At 41.1% G+C, this 20,974-nt stretch overlaps 1 protein-coding gene across 2 annotated transcripts in view; it reads left to right on the top strand.

The window, feature by feature from the left end:
- The first annotated feature begins 1,015 nt into the window (after window positions 1-1,015).
- The window catches only part of LOC113037170 (glutamate receptor ionotropic, kainate 2-like), a 64,479-nt gene continuing 44,520 nt past the window's right edge, over window positions 1,016-20,974 (top strand). Inside the window, exons 1-3 of one of the 2 annotated variants that reach the window (XM_026193930.2) lie at window positions 1,016-1,672; window positions 18,977-19,144; window positions 20,123-20,386. In XM_026193930.2, coding sequence (XP_026049715.1) covers window positions 1,549-1,672; window positions 18,977-19,144; window positions 20,123-20,386 — 556 coding nt within the window. In that variant the 5' untranslated portion in view covers window positions 1,016-1,548. The remainder of the gene's footprint in view (window positions 1,673-18,976; window positions 19,145-20,122; window positions 20,387-20,974) is intronic. The other variant, XM_026193931.2, reaches the window with a different exon arrangement.

Raw genomic sequence — 20,974 nt, 5'->3', positions numbered from 1 at the left:
GAGTCTTTGTGTGTATGACGCACACACCTTCACTTCGGAGGATGGCTCGCACTTGAGAACAGTCTGTTGCTGGAAGGCTTTCAAGTCTAAAGTGGAGTTATTTGCATAGGTTAAATATTCGTGCCTTTCAGCAGCTTCTGTCGATATTACGGATTTGCTGTTCTGCCAATTTTAATTCCTTTCATTCCACTCCTCCCACATTTCTGGAATGATGGTGAAAATTGTCGGAAGGTTGATGCTTGAAATCCCGTAAAAGAGCTTCTGAAAGGGAAGTCACGAATGACAAAACACAAAGTGGGCCCACATATCCCACTGGGGTGCAAAGGGGGAGGTGGGGGGGGGGGGGGGATCAGTGCAAAGCTATCCTGCTGACATCACATCGCTTGTGCACGGTGCATGGCCATTTAGAGCGGTGTATAAGCTTTACAGTGTTTTCTTTATCTGCCGAATTCAGCAAAAATACCTGAAGTGCTAAATCACTGCTGGTTGTTTGAACCCTGAGTGAGATTGCTGCTTATTTCTTTGACTAGACTGTCTCTGGCCGTGGTGCTGAAGAGAGATCAAGCGGAAACGTACTAATCGAGTGTTAAATAGAGTTAACATTTGCCCTTTATCACATGCCACTTCGGTTACAAGATAATTTAATTTGATCAGTGGCATAACTTTGTTTGATAATTATATAGTCCAGAGCCTCCTGTCTCAGATTTACTTTGCCTTCATGGGTGCATTCAAACCTGGTAGTGATTTGAACTGGTTGCAAAAGTTAGCTACCATTACCGTGTGCACTTTAACGATTGCACATTTATAGACACACCTATAAATGCCTGCGAACTTGGTGGGCAAGTTATGAGAGGAAACTGGGAAACAGCTTCCTAGAAACGTGGTACGAAGAGAGAATTAAAGTTTTACACTGCTAGCTTTCAATTATTTTTCTCCCTTATTCCGCCATTCCATCCCTCGCTCTATTTCTCTCCTCCCTGCTCGGCATGTCTCTCCGTCTTTCTATCTGTAGTCTATCTCCATCTCCCCTTTCTCCCCTTCTCTCTCAGTCGCGCTCACTCTCTCTCGCTCTCTGTTGCGCGTTCACAATACTAACCTTGGCTCGACGTCAGAGCCTGTGCAGCAGTGCAGTATAATGGGAGCGCAAGGAACCCAGAGCGCCTCATAGGGGGGTGCATATCGCTGCTGTATCCTCTGCTTGGCGCTGTCTAGCTCCTTTCCAACCCACTCCAGTTCCTCACCTATAGCCCATGCTTGGGCTCCCTCCTCCCCACTGGATCCGTACCCTTCGACATGGATGTCCCGCCGTCCCGCGACCCCGAGGATTGCTGTTTCTTGGCGCAGTGAAGAAGGAAGAGGAGAACGGGAAGGGGAAGGAATCATGCCGGGACTGCTAATGGATTTAGGGAAAGCGCAAGTGACCATGCCGTGATCTTGCGCATCCAGGGCCGCCGTTACCCTGCCTTGCCCAACAACCGTAGAAGAATTACGAGGGAATCGAACCCGCGCACCGAGGGGAATAACCACTGTGCATTTTTTTAAAACAACATGAAGATTACCTCCCATCATCTGATGATAACCAGTCTTGCTTTCAGGTCCAACCTCAGGCTGATCCCGCTTCTGCTGCTGTTTCTTGGTTACTCTCGCGGGATGCCACACGTTTTAAGATTTGGTAAGTAATCTGTTTATAACAATGTATCATCGACGTTACGATGTCTAATCACAACAACTACTCATAAGATTGGCCACAGCGGCACGACACATTGGCGGGATGCAGGCTGTGGAGATATTTTTGTCCCACTTTTGTCACGTTTTCCGTTAAGAGTTTGCAAATAATATCGTCTGCACTTTTAAAATAGCGTTTAGCCCGGCGAATATTTCATAGTGTGCCTTTATAATGTCACTGTATTTCGTAACAGTGTCTTCGTGGGGTTTTACTTAGTGCTTCATACGATCAGCGACGAATGACGCTTTCCAGTGAACTTGAAATCACCGTTACAGTAACTCTGGACGCTTAAAGGCAGGAGTAGTCTATGCAACAGTTCACGGCTATGAAGCTCACCACCAGAGCCGCCGCTTAAATCTCCTCACCCTGCATCCTGAATCATCCCGTAGGTCTTTTAAACTGCTGACTCTCCAGCACATCCTCTGCAGTGAATGTTTACATGTAACCATTAGCTTGCTTTCCGAGAGTGGATCAATTATTGATCTGTGAAAAGTGTCGATCAATGCGCCGGGCAACGGGCTGCTTTATATCCGAAATCAGAGCGAAGAGCTTCCCATCAGGGAATTCCCATGATTTTGCTTAATTCACACGGTTGTTGCCGTTTAAACAGATACTTGCTTGTTTCCAGTGCTCACTGGATGTGCCCTTACCCAACACTGTGTCTCAGATTAGCTGTGTAATTCGGTAGTCTAAAAGTTGAGGCACTCCTTTAAAAAATATCCTGGTGAGTTAATTAGACACTTTAAAAGGATTAAAGAAGTAATTCTTCAACACTTGCCACTACGGCGAATTTTCCCCGGTACATAACTTCAAAACAGTGCCATTAACGCCCGTGTTCCTGTCTGAAAGTCACTAAATCGCAGCCTCCCGTGGCTTCCTCTGATGCTTAATTAGATCCGTCTCAGGGTGGCTCTTTCTGCCGCTCTCTGTTGCATTTACAGAGAACATCTTGGAGTGACAGGGGAGCCGCCACGACAGCGGATGTCATCAAGTGTTGACAACACATCCTTACAATCCCCAGTTCTCCTGAGGGTCCTGTTTAAGAGTCAGGCCGCGTCCGCAAGAGCCGCCGCTATGGCAACGGGATGTGCTTGTCTTCCTGCTTCTTCCTCAGCAAGACGCGCGATTTCCCGTCTCGCGTGTTCCCTGACAGACGCCGGGCGTCTATTCAGTAATCCTCGGAGGACGGTAAAGTCCTTGCACTGGCTAATAGCAAAGTTTTCAAGGCGGCAAATGATATCGAACATTCCCAAGAGACAAAATCCAGATATCATTCTGACCATGGTTACCGCTTTATGCATATTTATTGTTCGTGTGTGCGTGTTTTATCAGTGCAAAGGTTAGACGTGTACCTCCCCATACCAAAGATGTCGCCTGTGCTAACAAGCTGGATCTGTAAGGCATCTGGTATCAGCAAGACAGACAGAACCATGTAAGATAAGAGGTGTTTCGTGTCACTGAGATCTTTTGCCCTGGGTGAACCCATGCTTGATATTTTCTCCTTCTTCTGGTGGAAGTGACAGTCAGAGCGCCTGGCACGCGTCTACGAGCCGGGGCTCTGTCCGTGGTCCTGAACAAGCGCTTGTTTAGTCGCACGGACTTGGCAGCACGGCCGCCTGTTGCTGAACAACTCTTCCTTTTCACAACACACTGATACACCTTCTATAAACGACTTAGTCTTTGTTTTTTGTTTTTTTGTTTGTTTTTTTATGCACTATAATATCTGTCATTCAAGCGCCACACACGCTCTATTGTAAAATGGCTCCATTTTCTGCACTGTAATTCATTCTCCTTAGAAAAATAAGTTCATGTGTCTGTATTTGCTTCTGAAAGAGCCGAGTTTCCTAAAGAGAAATATAGTTAAATTAGAGATTTATGTATCAGCTTATATAAAAAATAACACAACATGTCAGTCATGCATGCACACGGGAGAATTACAAATCCCTTTAAAGACATTAGAGTCCATCCAGTACATTTCTTGTCCTGGAGGATGTGCTTACTCAGCAGATAATCCCAGCTGCTCCTGCAGAAGGCTGGCTAAATGAGGAGGTCAGCTCCCCTGGGTCCGTCTGTTCCTTTCCTGCCCCAAGATCCCTTTTGCCCAGACAGGCGGCTCACATTGTAAAAACCACTGTTCTCCTGTCAGGCTGAGACCTCTACACAAAGACACACTGTAACACTACGGCATAGTCAACCTTTTGCATTCATAGCTCCAGTCTCACCATGTAGAGCGACAAGTGTCGGAGGAGAAAGGAAAAGAAAAACAGTGTTCAGGCCACCAGCTGCAGGCAAATATGCTGAGCCCATTCCCATACTGAGTTGAGTTATTATGTTCAGTGTTCCTCATTTATAAATCTTACAGGTAATTTATTTAGTTAGATGCAGAAAATAGAGCCAGCCCATACAAGTTGTAATAAAAAACCTCTTGAGAAAAGATTCTCTCTTCATTACTACTTCACATTTGCCTTCTGGGAGCACTGAATTACACTTTTTTTAGCTACTGATGTTGCTAAGGGTCTTTGGGATAGAGAACAAAATGTTTCTGTCGTTTAATTTTCTTTTCCCACCCTTACAATGAAGGCTGCACACATAAATATGCAAAATGCCCGTTTTGAATATAATCTGAAACACAACTGCTTAAAATACATAAAATTCCAATTGTGTAGAAACATCTGAACTAGCTTCCTGAAATAATTAAATAGCTTAGTGTCAGACGCTTCTAAAGCTCAGTTTTTCTCACTCACAGATGGCCTGTTAAAATTCAGTGAAGTGGAAATTCAATGTTTTCTTTCAAATCTGTCCCATAACCTGAAGGATCTCATTTTATTTTTTTATTTTTTCCATGCAAATAACATTTTGTGCATGATCCTATTTAGCTGCCCCCAAATGTTCTGTCACACAAGCAGTGAGTCATCACATCTGCTATTCCAACCCAGATGACTTTGACTTACAGACCCGCATGTTACTCTAAAAATAAAGAAATTCAGTTGGAGAAATATCAACAGTGAAACTGAGACCGCCTTTTAATTCTGATGTCCGTAGTCGGTCTGTGACTGTGAGGTTGAGTGATAACCTTATCACTGCCATTTGGAAGCAGCGCTGGCAGATGCAGTGTGTCCCTGGGCTGTCAACTCCTGCTGAAAGCATTGTTGACTCAGAGATACTCATTTCATTTGTTTATTTCCTGCTTATACTTATATTTCCCCAGTACAGACGTGTGGGAATATTTATGACTAAAACACAACATTCTTTTTCATTTTGGAAAGGAAATCAAGCTTTTTTTTCTCAGTCCACTGGCAAAAGACACAATCCCCTCGGGTAGAAGAGAAGTTTATCTAACTCCTTCCACAATGCTGTGCCAGAATATAGGCTCTCTTTTGGGTGTCTAATATTTAAACCGCTTTATCCCCTCGTGGTGGTAAAATTAGAAGGTTGTTGAAAACGAGCAAGGATAGAGGGAACACATTCAATGGGAGTTTGTGGTTAATTGACTTTATTTGCTTTTGCTTTCTGCCAGCCTGAATTATCAGCATGCTGGAGTTTAGTTTAGGATTGCAGGAATTATGGCTAACACCCTGTGCCCTGGCCCACTGCCAGCATGTTCACAGCAAACATATTTAAAATGGGCACAAAGCTGCTTAAAATATTCACGTGTCACTTGACCCAATCAAAGCTTATAGAAATATGAAACTATCTCTGCTCGCAAATGATTTCCATGGTATAAAAATACCCACCGTGGGTTTCAAGAACAAAGAGGAGATCTGTCTTACATTAGCATGCAGCACCACACATGGGCTTGAAGCAGAGAACTATCTAGATGGATTTCTAAAACATGTTTACAGTCCAGAGTCTTTGAAGGTCTTGCTGTCATGCCTCAGTTACAAAAGGCTCAATGGTGATTAATTCAGGGTACATATTTCTTGCCATTTTGAAATGGCAAATATCTTTGAGGTATGAAATTAGTTTTTTTTTTCTTAGCATTAAGTCTTTTTCTTTTCTTTTTTTCTTTTCTTTTTTTTTTTTTTTGAGGTTTACCAGCAACTTTTGAAAAGATTATTTACATTGAAGGAGGCTTTAGCTGATTGACCTTGTTTGCAATGTAATCCTTTCTTGCATAACAGACTCTTTTAACACAGTCTGCTTTTATTTATTTATTTTTTTGTTGAAAATCAAACAGAATAAATCTGAGACCTGTGCTCCTTTACTTCCCAGCGCAAGGCTTGCCTTATGTATCGGCTTTCATTATTCACAGTCTGTCACTCTTTGTCGTTGTCACTCAGGGATTTTGCCGGGTATCAAAAGGGTTAGAGGTTATATGTGCAATTGCTCTGTGAAACTGTCCCTTGAGAAGAGCCTACAGCACGTCTTGCTGCGTTGCTGCTGTGGCTCGGAGCCGACTGAAGGTCGGAGCTGAAAGCACTCACAGGGAATAATTTTTTTCTTTTCCTTTTTTCTTTTGCATCTTTTAATACATGTGGGACTGTCCTTCTCGCTATCTCACCAAGGGAGCTGGAAGTAAATTTGAAGTCACTGAGAGGTGTAAGAAAAACAAGAGTGTTTGTTAGAGAGGAAAAGAGAGAGAAAGAGAGAGTATGTGTAAAGTGTGAGTGAGATGAAAAAACAGTGAGTGTTGAGGCGTATACAGAGTAAAGATAGATTAGTTTGCCTCAGAGCGGTCCACTCTCAGCCCACTCTCAGTTGTGGTCTTTTATTACGGTTTTTTGATGGCTTCTATGAAGAGAGACGGAAAGGACAGTAGAGTATGTGGAAATGTAGTGGGAGGCCAGGAGTCATGCACTGCATCTCTGAATAAATGTCAGCAGTATCATATTAGCAAGTTGAAAATTTGCCTGGGACTGCAGATATGCATGAAATAGCTTTTATAGGAGTGAAAAACTGAAAATAGGTTGGTAACACAAATGTCCTTGTAGTTCCTTAGAAGAACTAAAACCCAAAATGTGTTTTCATTAGCCAGTCGTGTGGACATGTTGGGTTTGTCTCCACTTCAAATAGACTATAAAATAGTGTGAATCAATAAAAATCAGCATGCTGGGTTGCTTCGTTGAATATTGATAAAGGAAGGAAAACTGGCAGCATAGCAAATAAGGAGTGCCAAATCCCGGATGTCCCCTTTCCGTGTATCACAGGTTACCATCTGTGAGAATACAAACATGAATATTACAAAATAAAAAGCAAATGTGTGCTCAAAGCAGAATATGAGGGATTGTGCTAATATTGCATTGTGCTGTGAATTAATGACTTAAACAGCCACAAGCAGCAGCAGCTTGAGCAGGACCACATGGTTTTGAAGTGTTCCACACTTCTGAACTGGCTGTACTTCCAGTGTTGTCACAGGAGACCACTCAGGAGCAGGAACAACATGTCATGTTTTGTGTTTTACTGTAACAGGAGGTAAAAGGTGCAAGATCTTTAACTTTATACTAGCTCAAGTGCACTAATTGCCTTTTAAGTGATTGCTTAATAGAAAGAAAATAAAACCTGGCTTGTCACCTGTTTATTACGGTAAGATGGCAACGGGGCTAATTGTTAGTAAATGTTTACAGTGTATTTGTTGTATGATTAATGCATTAAGACAGTCTCTGATTGCTTTTGTTGGTCGTGGGTTGTTTTTTTTGTTTTTGTTTTTTGCTGAAGGGCTTGTTTACCAATATGTACTCATAGTTTTAGTGTTTTAAAGATGTGCCTTAAGTTGAGGCAGTCAGATGTGAATTTCAAACACACAGATCAGGTAAACATTTCTGAAGGCATATATGCCATAAACGATAGCATTGATGTCCAAACTACATGGGATTCTGAAGTCAATTGATTGCAGAAAGCCCTCCGGCTGTGTTGGCTATGATGCAAGGCACCGAACAGGTCAGGATGTGGTGATTCACCTTCATTTCCAGCCAGCTGAATAAAGGAATAAAAGAAGGAGCAGAGCTATGGGTTGAAGGAGAGAAAGCAAAATTCGGGCTCCCATTGACAGCATAGAATGTCAGATGTATGAACATTTCTCTGTGTGAACCAAGGACACAGGGGGAAATGGGCTCTGTGGGAGGACATATTGAGGCAGGCTTACTTAAAATCATGTTCTTTGAACCAGCATGACGCTCCATTGTCAAGGCTGCACAAGGGCTATGCAAAATGCCTCCCCCTGCAATGTTGAATTTATTTTTTCTCTGCTTTCACTCAGAGGGTTTGTAAGTGTTTGGGTAGCTTTCTGATGTTGTTTTGATGACAGTTTTGAATGAAAAGATGAGATTAGACATATGTGAGGGGGGGAAAAAACCGCAACAGTATAGGAAAGCCTAAGAATTATTAAATAAAGCAAAATAAACCACAGAGTTTGCAAAAGCATTTTTTGAAGCTTTAATAAGATAAGATAAGGCTTTAATGCTACCTGGCTTGGCTGCAGTAGGTTTTGATTGTGTTCTGCTGTTTGTCATCCACGCTCAGAGACAATCCAATTGAAATGACCTACTAAATCTGGCCCTTCTCCAAACATAACAGTGGACTGGAATAGGCTTGGTTTGATATTCCCATCTTGCACAATTTATTTTAAGAGCCTGAAGAGACATAATGAAGCCAATTGCTTCCATTTCTCTTACACAGCTTCCCATGAGATATACCCACAGCTTTTTAAAAATGACAAAGAACCCTGAATTTGCTACCCAACAGAGTTCGATTGAATGTGGGAAATGGTGAAATTACCTTAAAAAATAAGAAGCAGCAGATCAGGAGAAAGATTAAAGCAGGAGCCTTCATTTTTCACCCATTTCACCTCTTTAGCCTTTTTGCTTTTATCCTGAAAAGATGTTTTCTTATTTAGTTTGAAAAACTACACAACTGCACATATTGGAGGAGCTTTGCTTTTTAATCTGCTTTTTTTTATCACTTGCCCTCTGGCTATTTTCCTGCTAAAGTCAGTGTGCGAGTCTCTTTCATTTCTTTCTCTCTTTGCTACTGCGCAGCTGCCTGTGTTTGCAGAACAAGCAAGACAAATTGACACACCTTTGCAGCAAAGTGTACCTGTAGCTCTGATTATCAGCTAGCTTGTGTACAACAGTGGCTGATGGGAGGCTGATGAACCCAAACTAGGAGCTGACATTTTCCTGCCCTGTGGCTGAGGGAGAGAGGAGGGGTGCAGGTGTCCGTTCGGGTCTAATGCACCATCCATTCAGTCGTTTAATTGAGTGTCTTTTATCTGCCTCCGGTGACCTCTTTTATTCTCAATTTCTCCCTCTTCGTTTCCTTCCCTCATCTATTTTTTCTGTGCCCCACCCAGCTCTCTCTTCTTCTGTCTCTCTCTTTTCTTCCCAAGTCAAAATTCCTCTTTTTGCTTGTTTGACAGCACACCCATCTACCTGCATCTAGCTCTGACTTTAGACATAATGGCCTGCTGTTTTCTAAACCAATCTGATGGGCTGTGAGGAGACAGTATCATGCTGAGGTGCACTTTCAGCATCGAATTAATATCCAGAAAATAGACTTTTCTGTCCATTTTCCTCTTATTTTCTCCATTTCTTTGCCTTTGTCCTTCACTGCCCTTCCTCTCCATGTCGTCTTTGTTTCCCCTTTGGCTTTCAGCTTGTCTGCTTGTCATTCCTCTACTTTGTTCTGTCTCACTGCGATCAAACCTTACTTCTCCCTGTCTCCTGATCTCAGCGTCCTTGCACACAATGATGAAAATCCCCGTACTTTGGCATACAAAGTCGAAATCTCAATTTCAAAGCAAGGAATACCTTTTCAGTCGAATATTTTCATTTTCGTACACCCAGTCTGGAAAAGGAACATTGTATTTGGGCTTTTATCACCATTTAAATTGTGCCCAACATATAGAGCATATGCTATCATTATTACCTCTACACTCTCCATTTCATTTTCACAGCAGAAATAGCTCTGGTTAACTAATATAGATTTACTGCAGAGGAAAAACACTCTTGTTTTAACGCATTGCAACCCACTAGCTGTTAGTGCTGTTAATGCAATCTTATCCACTTATCCACTGCACATATGTTTTTCTTTCTTTTTTTCCCTCAATATCTTTTTGGCTTGTTAAAGTTTCCAGGCATCCATGTCATTATCTCCCTGAAAACAATAATGCCCTTCTTTGCAAAGATCTCTAAATTTATGAAGATTAAAAATTATTATAATTAGATTCAGTAAATCCAGCGAACGGGCTCATTTTTCTACCCTTCTCCATCGCCCTGTGAAAGCCCAACTGTTAGAATTAAAGAGCTGCCTCCTGAATTAATTCTTGACCTTTGCCTCTAACGGGAGATAACATCTGCCCTTCTACAAGAAAGAAAGTCTAATTTACTAGCCATTTTGTTCAAAATTACATTGGTAAGGGTGTAATACAGGGCCATTTTGATGAACAAGAGAACAGTGCGAATTAGAATGAGTGCAGCAAAAGGAGCAAGGAGGACAATAGACTCTCATATAATTTGCCGAGACTTAATTGCAGCATTATAAATTGAACTTCTTTTTGGCTCTGCACCAGGGCTGGATACATATGATAAATGTTATATGTGTTGTAAGTTAAGGCTATCCTGTTAAAATATTCTCCCTATATCGGAGTGTTTTTAGCGCCTGAAATGAAATGTTAAGAAATGGTGCGATAGTGAGATGAGTGTCTTAACACCCTGCTTTTTGGCAAGTATGCTGGAGACAGTTAGAAATCCCTATGCTTAACTTTTAAGACTGTGAGATTACTGTTAGTCAAGTTCTTATCTATATTTATTTTGTTGAGTGATACAGCTTGAGGGCTGAAGTATCCAGGGATGCTCAACACACCAAATCCATCCTGCATTACGCTTCCCAGTTGCGATGCCGTAAATGGCGATATTATCACAGTGGGGAAAATTAATATAAACCAAGGATGCACATGCATGGTCACAATGTTCTCCAGGCTGGACTCCTTTAGCCTGCAGTGGATAATTAGCATCTCTCACACGTGCTTAGGCTTGATTAAAACTCAGTTTACAGTGAGCAGTGCTGTGAGGTCGCCATCTGTCACCTGCCGAGGCCACCATGAGATGTACTCTAGTCTGAGGGAGTGAGAAAGACCCTGTGTGTGTGTTTGTGTGGGTTTGTTTCATAGAGTAGAGAAAAAGATGAGGCATACGAAGAGAAATGGCAAAGACAGGTGAGGCATGAAGCAGCAGGAAACATTCTATTAAATAAGTTGCGCTGCTCAGTCCCTATGGCCTGTATATTAGACACAAATCACATATTTTCTGTGTGGGCAGAAAAAGTGTCTGACTGCACTTTTGAGATTTGTATTATTTACGTGAACTGCATAACCTTGTGACTGCAGTTTTAGGAATGCTCATGTTTATACATGGAATTCAGATGGGAAGTCTGAGAGCTCTAAGGCTCATAAAACCTACAGTGTGTGAAAGCCACTGTATTTTTCCCCAAATGCATGTGCATTAGTCAAATAAGACTTTTTGTTTTACCCCCCTCTAAAATACAGAATAAAAATACAATGCTGCAGCTGTAATATAAAGTACATCACAACTGCAAAGTGTATATTTGTTCTGATGATGATGAACCAAAGACATTTACATACCTCACCACAAAATGTGGAAACAATGCACATAGACTTTTTTTTCCCCACAAATAAATAAATAAATCTTATTTCCATAGTATCGTGAATATTTCATGGTATACCCTGGAACAGTTGGGCAGGTGGGAAGAATGCATTAAAAAATCATGCTGCAGCAATGAGGGGGCCAAGCACCTCACCGAGACATAGTTTTCACAACCTTGGTAAGGGTTGCCGAGTCTGTACACCAAGTTTGGTGTTAACACACTTGCTGAGATATGATCTTCTTTCTTGGGATGTACTGCTCCGATTTTTTCCATTTCTGATACGATACAGAAACCTTGGCTTCAGGTAGCTGCTGATACCACGTACTGCTCCGGAACCAGTGTTAAATTAGTAAGCTTTTCTCCTCACTGTGAGGCCGGGAATCTTTTATATGTAAGGCAGCATCCGAGCTCAACGTGAAGATTGCTTTGCAAACTTTATAAAATATAATAAAATAAAATACGACAAATAAGTACGTCAAAGAATGTAAATTTACTGAATTGGTATTCATTAGTGAAATGCTAAATTACACAAGCCAATGAAAAGTTACAAAAGAAAATTACCAGTGTAATTAAAGCTTCTCATTGGTGCATCCCTACATATCTTTACAGATTTTGATTGGCTGTAATGCTTTGGTAATGTAATGTTTAAATCCAGATACTCCATTTAAAAAAAAAAAGGATTTGAAAAAAAAATCCTCTACTTGATCCAAGGAGACCAGTGACCATATTTTGTCAATTTAGCATAGGTAACCAAAGTTATGTGCATAAGTGCACCTCCAACTTTGGCTTGTTCATGGCCCTCAAAGCACAGACGTTAAGATAGTAGACAGTTCCCAGTCAGGATGGTGAGTTTCACAATGTTTTGCCATGACAGAACTGACTCCAATGGCAGAAAAAGAGGAAGATGTGATCATGTACATAAGAAAACGTAGAAGCCCAATTTAATCCAAAGCACTGTTGCCTGTCACCCAATAAACTCCCAGTTTCTGTATCTGTCACAGAGGCGAGAAAAAAAAAAGCCTTTCAATGTTCCCCACAGAGAAACAACATAAAGACAACTGAAAGCTATTTGCCTGCGAAGAGTGAAAATGACTCCTCTTCCCGAGGCACCACTGAATGATGCCTCAGCAAGAGCTCAAAGGTGTTACCACCTGTGTACATCTCATATTACAACAACCATAATGTCTTTTGTTGTGTACCTCTGATGATTTGTGTGTAGCAGAAGTGTCAGCAGATATTTTCTAAAATACCTCTCATCTAACCACCCCCATGGAAAATAGGGAATTGTCATTAGATTGTTTTAAACCATTTTTAATACGTTCTAATATACATACAGTTCTGATAATATATAAAATATTAATGTAGCCCAAAATGTAATTATCTCCACTTCTTCTGTAATGTTAATAAATCATTTTGGGGTAAAAAATGATTTCTCTGCATGCCTGTTTGGGAAGAGATTCTCACTGGGGGTGTGCAGTGTGCAATGTGGGAAACAGATTTGTGATACTAACTGAAATTTTAAAGCAATTTTAAAAAAATAAAGTAACCCTTATTAGTATTAAACTCCTTTGTGACCTTTTTATGGGTTTATAAGGAGCTTTTTAACAAGCTTTGTAGCATGTATCTATGTGAGCGTGTTTGGTCATACAGCAAAACAACCACAGAACGTGTTTCTTTAGGGAGGTTGTGCAATCTCAAGTGCAGGCACATATTTTCTGTGAATAGTCAGAATGTGTGTGTGCACCCTTATATGCCTATGTGTGCAGGCGAGTGTGAGCACTTAGTGCTTATACATCTTATTTTCACAGTAGTTGGTATTTCTTTTCAGTTGCTTTCACAATTCGAGAGCAGTGAAGAGGCTGGAAACCGCTAGCAGACAGAAGTCATTTAGGAATTCAGCAATTCAAGGCCTGTGGAAGTGTACTCACAGTTTGGCACAATTAGTACCAAAAGGGGTCCCTGCTTGACAAATTAGCACACAAAATGTCAGCCGGTAGTTTAGCACATCCACAATAAGCCCTTGCAAATTAGCACATACTTTGAGGAGGGAGCTGGCACATTATTATGAATAGAGAGAGCCTAGCAAATTAGCACATCTGTTGCCAGCGCCTGGAATTAATACATGTTATATGATCACTGGTTTCCCACTTGGAGCCGGGTCAGGGATGAGGGCCATGGCACACATTCTAATTGAAGACAGTATGTGCTCATTATAAGAGATTGATGAAATTGATCTTTTTGCAATGGATAAGCTCATTATTACTCTGAGTTCAGCTCAAGTTAGGCATCTTTAAATGCTGCAGGCGGGAGCTATAAATTCTCTCATCAGCCACATTTTCCTTGTACTCAGTGGATTCTTGCATGACAGCTTTGTTTAGTTTCAATCTTCGAAGTGCGTGATTGTGTCTGTTTGCACTTGTATGTTCAAGTGTGTGACTCACTCTGAGTCTTAGCATCCAGCAGTGGCAGGTGACAGTCCAGCCCAGTGTCAAGAGGCTTTAAGGTGACAGGAGTGATTCTATTCTGGAGAAAACAGCAACAAGCCAGACAAGCTAGATAAAAACTGTTGTTCACACACAATAGCTCCTATGGGTTTCATCTTCAGCTTCGAACGGGTTAGCTGATTATAGATTTGTTTTTTATTGATTGGTAGTACTTGTTTTTTTCCCTTATTTTTCATGCTGCATATCATATTCTGTTTTAACTATGCTTGGTACTTTTGCAGCAAATGTGCATTCCTGATTTTGTGCCACCAGTGACGAACGTCGCAGTTATTTTGATTCACCTAAACGTATTGACTTATCAATCTCTGGCAACCCCTCATCATCCAGTCCTTGATTCGGAGTTATATTTAGGAGCTGCTCATTAACAGCCCGTTAATTATCAGGTCGCTGCTGATTCCTTCCTCATTTGTTCCTCAGCTACATTTCACATGTTGCCTGCATCACACTCTAAAGTGCTACTCTTGGGCTCACTAGACACAACCAAAAATGTATTGAGCATCTTTCTAAACACAATATTGTTTTATTTGCTAGTTTTACAGTTTCCTCTGTCTTGCTCTTTCAGTATTAATGCTCATCAAGATAATAAGACCATAAAGGATGTAGTTGCCAAACAATGCATTGGCATGTATAGTCTTGGCTACAAAATGTTTAAACACAGCATGCATGTCTTATCGTGCACACAGACTAAAATAGTGAAGAATGTCACACCTCCAAAAGCAATGAATATTTACAAGAAGTATTTGACAAATAAGCCAACATCCTGCAGTGATCCAAATAGTTATAATTTTTGTACAGACTGCAGAAGATTTTTTGTATGATTGGCTGTCATAACACGAGAGCGCTTCCAGCAGAGTTTGAGCATCCTGTGTGCTGGTCAGATTTTCAGGGATCTTCAGGTCGAGATAGAATTGGCTCTTGTGTGGCATAGGAAGGTCAGTCATCAGCTCTAAGAAGGGGAGCTTCAGATTAACGACCAGGGGCGGCGAATCTCTGCAGGCCTTCATGCATCATGTCCCATTCACCGCCAAACATGTCAGGGTGCGCTCCCACTGGGAATTTCAGGGATATTTATGGAGCGTTTCCATCACTTTTGCCTCCTGCCTGTTGCACTGATCCTCTCTGGCTGAAAGATGGAGGAAGGAAGAAACGGGCCAGCGGGTTAGGGTGTGGTAGATGTTGGGGTGTGGTGGGTGGAGGTCTTGCAGCCAGACTGAAGGCTTTCATGCGCATACCTGGGCCATTTGCCTTAGCAACGCGGTTGCTCGCATGTTGCCATGGCAGCCACCCGACTGCCCACTGCCATCCTGCAGCTGCACTGCTGGTCATTAGTCACAGAGACAGGTCGTACACACTATCACAATGCCCTTCCTCCACCAATCAGCTCCTCACATGCCAAAAGTGCCGGTGCCTCTCAGCCATAGCATAGCTGCATGAGTCGCCATGGCAACATATCTAACTCCCATCTCTCATTGTACAAGAGCATCCTTCAGTAGAGAGAGCTAATTGTGCTAAATGTATTTTCATTCACAGTTTGCAATGCTTCGCAAGTGTTCACAATTCAACAAAGTAATAAAAAAAAAAGTCTTAGCTTTAATCTTTGTTCCAAACAGCATGTGATCAGCAGATAGACTTTACTGAATGTGATTTTCAAGGTTGTCTGTTACTAGTGTTTTTCAAGTATGCCCTTCAGAGATGTACTTTTTCTGTGTACAGAAGTTAATTTAGAACAAACTTAACTTCTGAGAGATATTAAGCCAGTGAGAAAGTTATTGCATGAATTGTAATCCAAAATACACTTCATTAACAGTGATAAAACATTAAAAGGGAGGAAAGTATACAGACACCCTCCCGCATTACGCTTTGGTCTTGACTTTCCGCTCAGTCTTTCTCTCTTTCTTTCAGTGACACACAGGCACACACATATCCAGGCACACTGAAACACTCCGATCAGCGGGCCCTGTTTTCTCGTCAGAGTGATTATCCAGCTCATAACTCACTCAGAGCTTTCATTTGCACCATAATTCAAACCAATCCCAGTGATGGAAGCTCTATAATTCTTACATGCACACACACACGCACACACACAGGCTGATTATCTCAGCTGCAACTCACACACCTGCAGTCACACGGACCACAAAAACAAGAGAAAGGAGAAGATAAATGCAAATATAATAGGTAGAGTGTTATTAGACTTTAAACAAGGTAAATATACATTAACTCGTATGGGTTTTAATGTCACTTATGTCTCTTGAAAGATGCATAACATCTACTTTGGGAAGGAGCACGAGATGGATTAGTCTCTATAATCAATAGTGCAAATGAAAACCAAGGATTCATGTAGCACATTAGATTCAAAGGAGCACTAACGCAAACGATAACCACTGCTATTCCATTTATTAGCATTTTGAAATTTAACTGTAAATATTTTATGTTATCCTCTGCAGACTTTTATTTAATGTTTCTTCTCTGAGTTCTTAAGGTACATGATTTCTATCAAACCAGCATGCCCAAGACATACAGCTTGCCAGGGAAATCAGATGTGCATAACCTAAAGTCCTTATGCTAATTTTCAACAGCCCAGTGGAGCTCAGCCTGCTCCCTCAGGGCTATACTGTAATAATTATCTATTAGGTCAGACTGACATGATTTCTATCATCTTTAATGGTGATTTTTGGGTATTCGCTCCTTTGAAGATTAATGTGTCATTTCAGTAAAATGAAAAGCCATGAATAGCAACATGTTCGCATCACATCGCTGTATAGGAGGAGGATTTACACATGAAAAAATCATTAACTCAGCTCACTGAGTGACACAGTGACGCTCAGAATGTGTGCTTCATTGCCTTCTTAACTTTGTACATATCTCTTATCACAAACTGCAATGCTGGACTGGGCTATATATAAATGAAAATTCCATAAAATAAAGTAAGAACCCCCAATATACGGCTGTACTGTGGTGACAGTGACAAAGCTCCCTTCCCCGGGTTAATGACATCTTCTTTGCCCTCCTGCTCTCATTTTCTATCACTGGCTGCCATGGCCAGATGCTATTTATAGCCGCTATCTGTTACTGTAAAGCCCTCTTTCTTTCTGTACTCTTTCAAAAAATGTGCCACTCTTTCAGTTTTACTTCCCCCTTTGCTCCGTATAATTGAATCAATAAACAGGCTTTAAAGTTTTTCATTTTGGATTCAGTCAAACTGACTCTCTGTCCTCCAAGAGGATGGGATCCATAGAAGGACTCGTGAACTCTGCTCTCGTCTTCTGGAGTGTTTCTCAGAGCTCCTTTCACAACACCCTTTCATCTTTCCCCCCTCATGCATTCTCTTTTAAGTTTGATTTTTGTATAGCCTTCATGGGATTTAGACCACTTTCAAAGGTGTATCAGCTGTTGAAATGTGTTGTCTTCCTATGTTTTTATTTTCATAGCTGAAAGTGGCTGATTAACTCCAAAGCTGTTTCACATTCAAATATTGTTGGTGTGATTTAATATATTAAGAAGAATAATAACTGTATATGTATAGCACTTAAAAAAACAACACACAGTGACAAAGTGCTTTGCAGTTGGGATAAAAACACATTAAAAGCAAGTGTCCATATTTATACATGCAAACACAGAGTAATATGCTACATAATGCTGCATATCAGACCCCCTTTCACGCGGTTTTACCTCATCCTGTTGATGGATGTGTGAAAATTCTCTCTGACCCCAGTTACACCTGAAATTGCATATGTGCTGAGTGGCTGGCTTGTGGATTAGATGATGTGAACACTGATATATTTTCATAAATGTTCCTAAAACCCATTAAAAACAAAACAAAACAGAACATGCAAATTTGGTGCAATTTTTTATACCCAATTCCAGGAAAACATTTTAAAACTTCCTATGATTCAAAGTTCAAAATGATCCTTTTTTATTCTCCTCTTTGGTGCATTCCCTTAGTTTATCCACTTTGTGAATCAAGCTCCTCTTCCTTTAAGCCAGCGTTCCTCGAAATGGCTTGCAAACAGAAGGTTGGGTCAAAGCCAGAGCAACTACTGTAGGGATAGCTGCTCTAATTGACATCCTAAAGATCCAAGACTTGTGTGAGATGGGTGTTTATAGCAGACTTGCATCACCTGTGGGACCATCTACAATTTCAAAAGGATCCCAAAGACAGAAAATAGGAGAAAGCATACCAAGTCCAGTGTAAATACATGCAGATAAATTATGCTTGACATAATCAGAAAACAAGACACATTTGTAGTGGCTCACTTTAAACATTGATATTCTTTGTCTCGGATCCTGAAGTGCATAAATAGACCAGCTGGAGCATTAATTGTCCCTGTTGTGCTCAGAATAACTGACAGTTCTGAAGGATGCTATTTTAAACTGACAACACCTTTCTTTGCAGCAGTAATTATAGTGTCTGGTTATGTAAAAGTTTTTATTTCATCAGTTACAGACACCAAAAAGGTAACAAGATTTGCCAGACAGCAACAGAACCAACCGAGTAAACAGTGAGATATACAGTTAGGTTCATATGTTTTTAATTAGTATTGTTAAAAATGCCCCAATGGCATCTTAATTTCTGATTTGATTGACCTTCTCGTTATCTGTCTTTCTGACTTGCCTCTATTTATACCCACTTTAAATATGTTTCTGATTTCCCCCGTGGCTCTTATTCTCTCGTCTACCTTTTCACTTTAATTTCCCTCTGCTCTTGCCCGGCTTTCTTTGCTCGCATCTCATTTGAGAATCATTTAAATCAATGGGACAACTGGTAGAGTGAACCTTTCTGTCAAGGCTGAGCGAGGGAGTTAAAGAAGGGCAACCACCCCTGAACTCACCTCCCAATGCAACTAATTGCCTATAATTACGCCGACGACTGCCACAGAATGCAAATCAGCAGGGATCCAAATGCCTACTCCGCATTGTAAATCTGTTTCATGTCAGCATGAAACTGAGCTGTGAAAAGCATTGAACACAGCAGCATCAATAATATGAGTACAAATACTTAAAAAATGATGCACTGCTTGAGCTGTAATTGCCTGCATCATATCCATCATTTACTTGAAGGTTTCTTGTGTTAAGGAATCTATGGCAATTATAGGAGGCTGGACTCGCCATTCAAACGTCTTGTTCTCTCCTGCTTTTTATCCCTCAGGAGGAATATTTGAATCCATTGAGAGCGGCCCCTCGGGAGCAGAGGAACTAGCCTTTAAATTTGCCTTGAACACAATCAACAGGAACCGCACATTGCTCCCCAACACCACGCTGACCTATGACATCCAGAGAATAAACATCTTTGACAGCTTTGAGGCTTCCCGGAAAGGTGAGTCAAGAGGAATGGAAAGGACGTTTAGCTGAATCTCACTGTGAGTGCTTTTTGTTCTTACATGAATTAGTATTTTACAGGTAGCCATTCAGACAAACGCTGCACACTTTACTTTCCTATTTGAGTGTCAAATCGATTCATGTTTTATCAGTTAAAAGGATAAAAGTAATGTCCATGTATAGCTTGTATTTTTATGCTGTAAAGCCCATGTGTAATGCATTAACCTTTTGTAAAGGAAACCTAAAACCTGCCCTGTTGGTCGCTGATGATGGACAAGCATTTGTGTTCATGGTGTCTGAAATCTCAATTTACTGCTCACAGTAAAGAAGATTATTGCATCATTATTATTATTATGAACGTGTAAACCGGGCAGTGATTCGAGATAAAACCACAGAGTACATCGTAGAATATTTTCTGTTATTCGCCCCATCTAACCACTAATGCAGTTTACATCCACAAACGACTTGACATTTATTTGTTAAAATGGGCTACTAATTGACAGAGTTTAAAGAGAGTTGAGCTAACGAAGGGGAGAAAAATGACCAAAGATACCTTGTGAAGTCCTCACAGTTGCGAGGCTTATTAATTTGCTTTTTTTTTCCCCGAGTGTTCCCATCTTATTTTTTCCCCCTCTCTTTGTTTGCCCACATCAATCACAACCACAGTGGAACAGTGTGAAAGATGTTCTCCTTCCTACTCAAACAGAGGTCCAGCTTGTATAAACAACGCTCCGAACCGCTAGCGGCTATAAAAGAAAATTCCACAGTCGGAATTAAGATTATCCGCTGGGCTGAGGAAATTATTAAGCACCGGTTCTGTTTATGTTTTGGTTGCTTCAGGTGACATGTGGACAAAAAAAAGAAAAAAATTGAGCAGAGAATATGAGATATAGTGAAACTTAAAAGCATAACCGAAACATGAAACTAACTGTCTTTTTGTTTTCTTTTGTTTTATTTTTCCTTGCTACCCCGTCAGCATGTGACCAGCTTTCCTTAGGTGTGGCGGCCATTTTTGGCCCCTCACACAGCTCGTCAGCTAACGCGGTCCAGTCCATCTGCAATGCTTTGGGAGTGCCCCACATCCAGACCAAGTGGAAGCATCAGGTGTCAGACAACAGGGACTCGTACTATGTCAGCCTATACCCTGACTTCTCCTCCCTTAGCAGAGCCATTCTCGACCTGGTGCACTTCTTCAAGTGGAGAACAGTCACCGTGGTCTATGACGACAGCACAGGTACAGGTACAGTCGGTGTCTGTCTTCATTTTCCACTGGTGCATGTTTTGTGTGATGATGGATGTGACAATTCTTAAAACCAACCAAAAAACAATGTCCAGTAAGAAAGAAGTACCAGGTGATCTACAAAAAGCAGCAGTGCTGCTCAGAGTTCAGAGAGTGCTTTGTAACCTGTCAAGTTAATTCAGAAATCAATAGCTTACTGTTCTGCCTTAGTCCTCCAGGTGCTGCCCATGTCAGTCTTCCAGGAGAGTGAGCAGCAGCACAGAAAAAAAACGAGAACCACATTACCCAGAATGACCCTGTGTCTCTTCAGATTAATGCAATGCAGAATTGTAGTATGTGGGCGCTGACAACAGCCATTAATAACACACAGAGACACTTGATCTCTGAGGGTGGCAATCAAATGAGTCTCTGAGCCATTTTGTCTATCCTGTGACTTTGCGGAGTGCCTCGTAACGTGCTTTTTAAAAGGCGAGTCGTATTTTAGCTGGAGTACAGTGAGAGTTTTACAAGGTAAAGTATAATCACTCTAGAGAAGATAACAATATTCAAATGCGTATTCACAAGTTATGAGCTTTTTGGCATGACGTG

The sequence above is a fragment of the Astatotilapia calliptera genome, chromosome 15, assembly GCF_964374335.1.
Source record: "Astatotilapia calliptera chromosome 15, fAstCal68.1, whole genome shotgun sequence".
Taxonomy (NCBI): Eukaryota; Metazoa; Chordata; class Actinopteri; order Cichliformes; family Cichlidae; genus Astatotilapia; species Astatotilapia calliptera.
The sequence above is the reverse complement of the archived record's forward strand: the minus strand, read 5'-3'. Positions and strand labels throughout refer to the sequence as shown.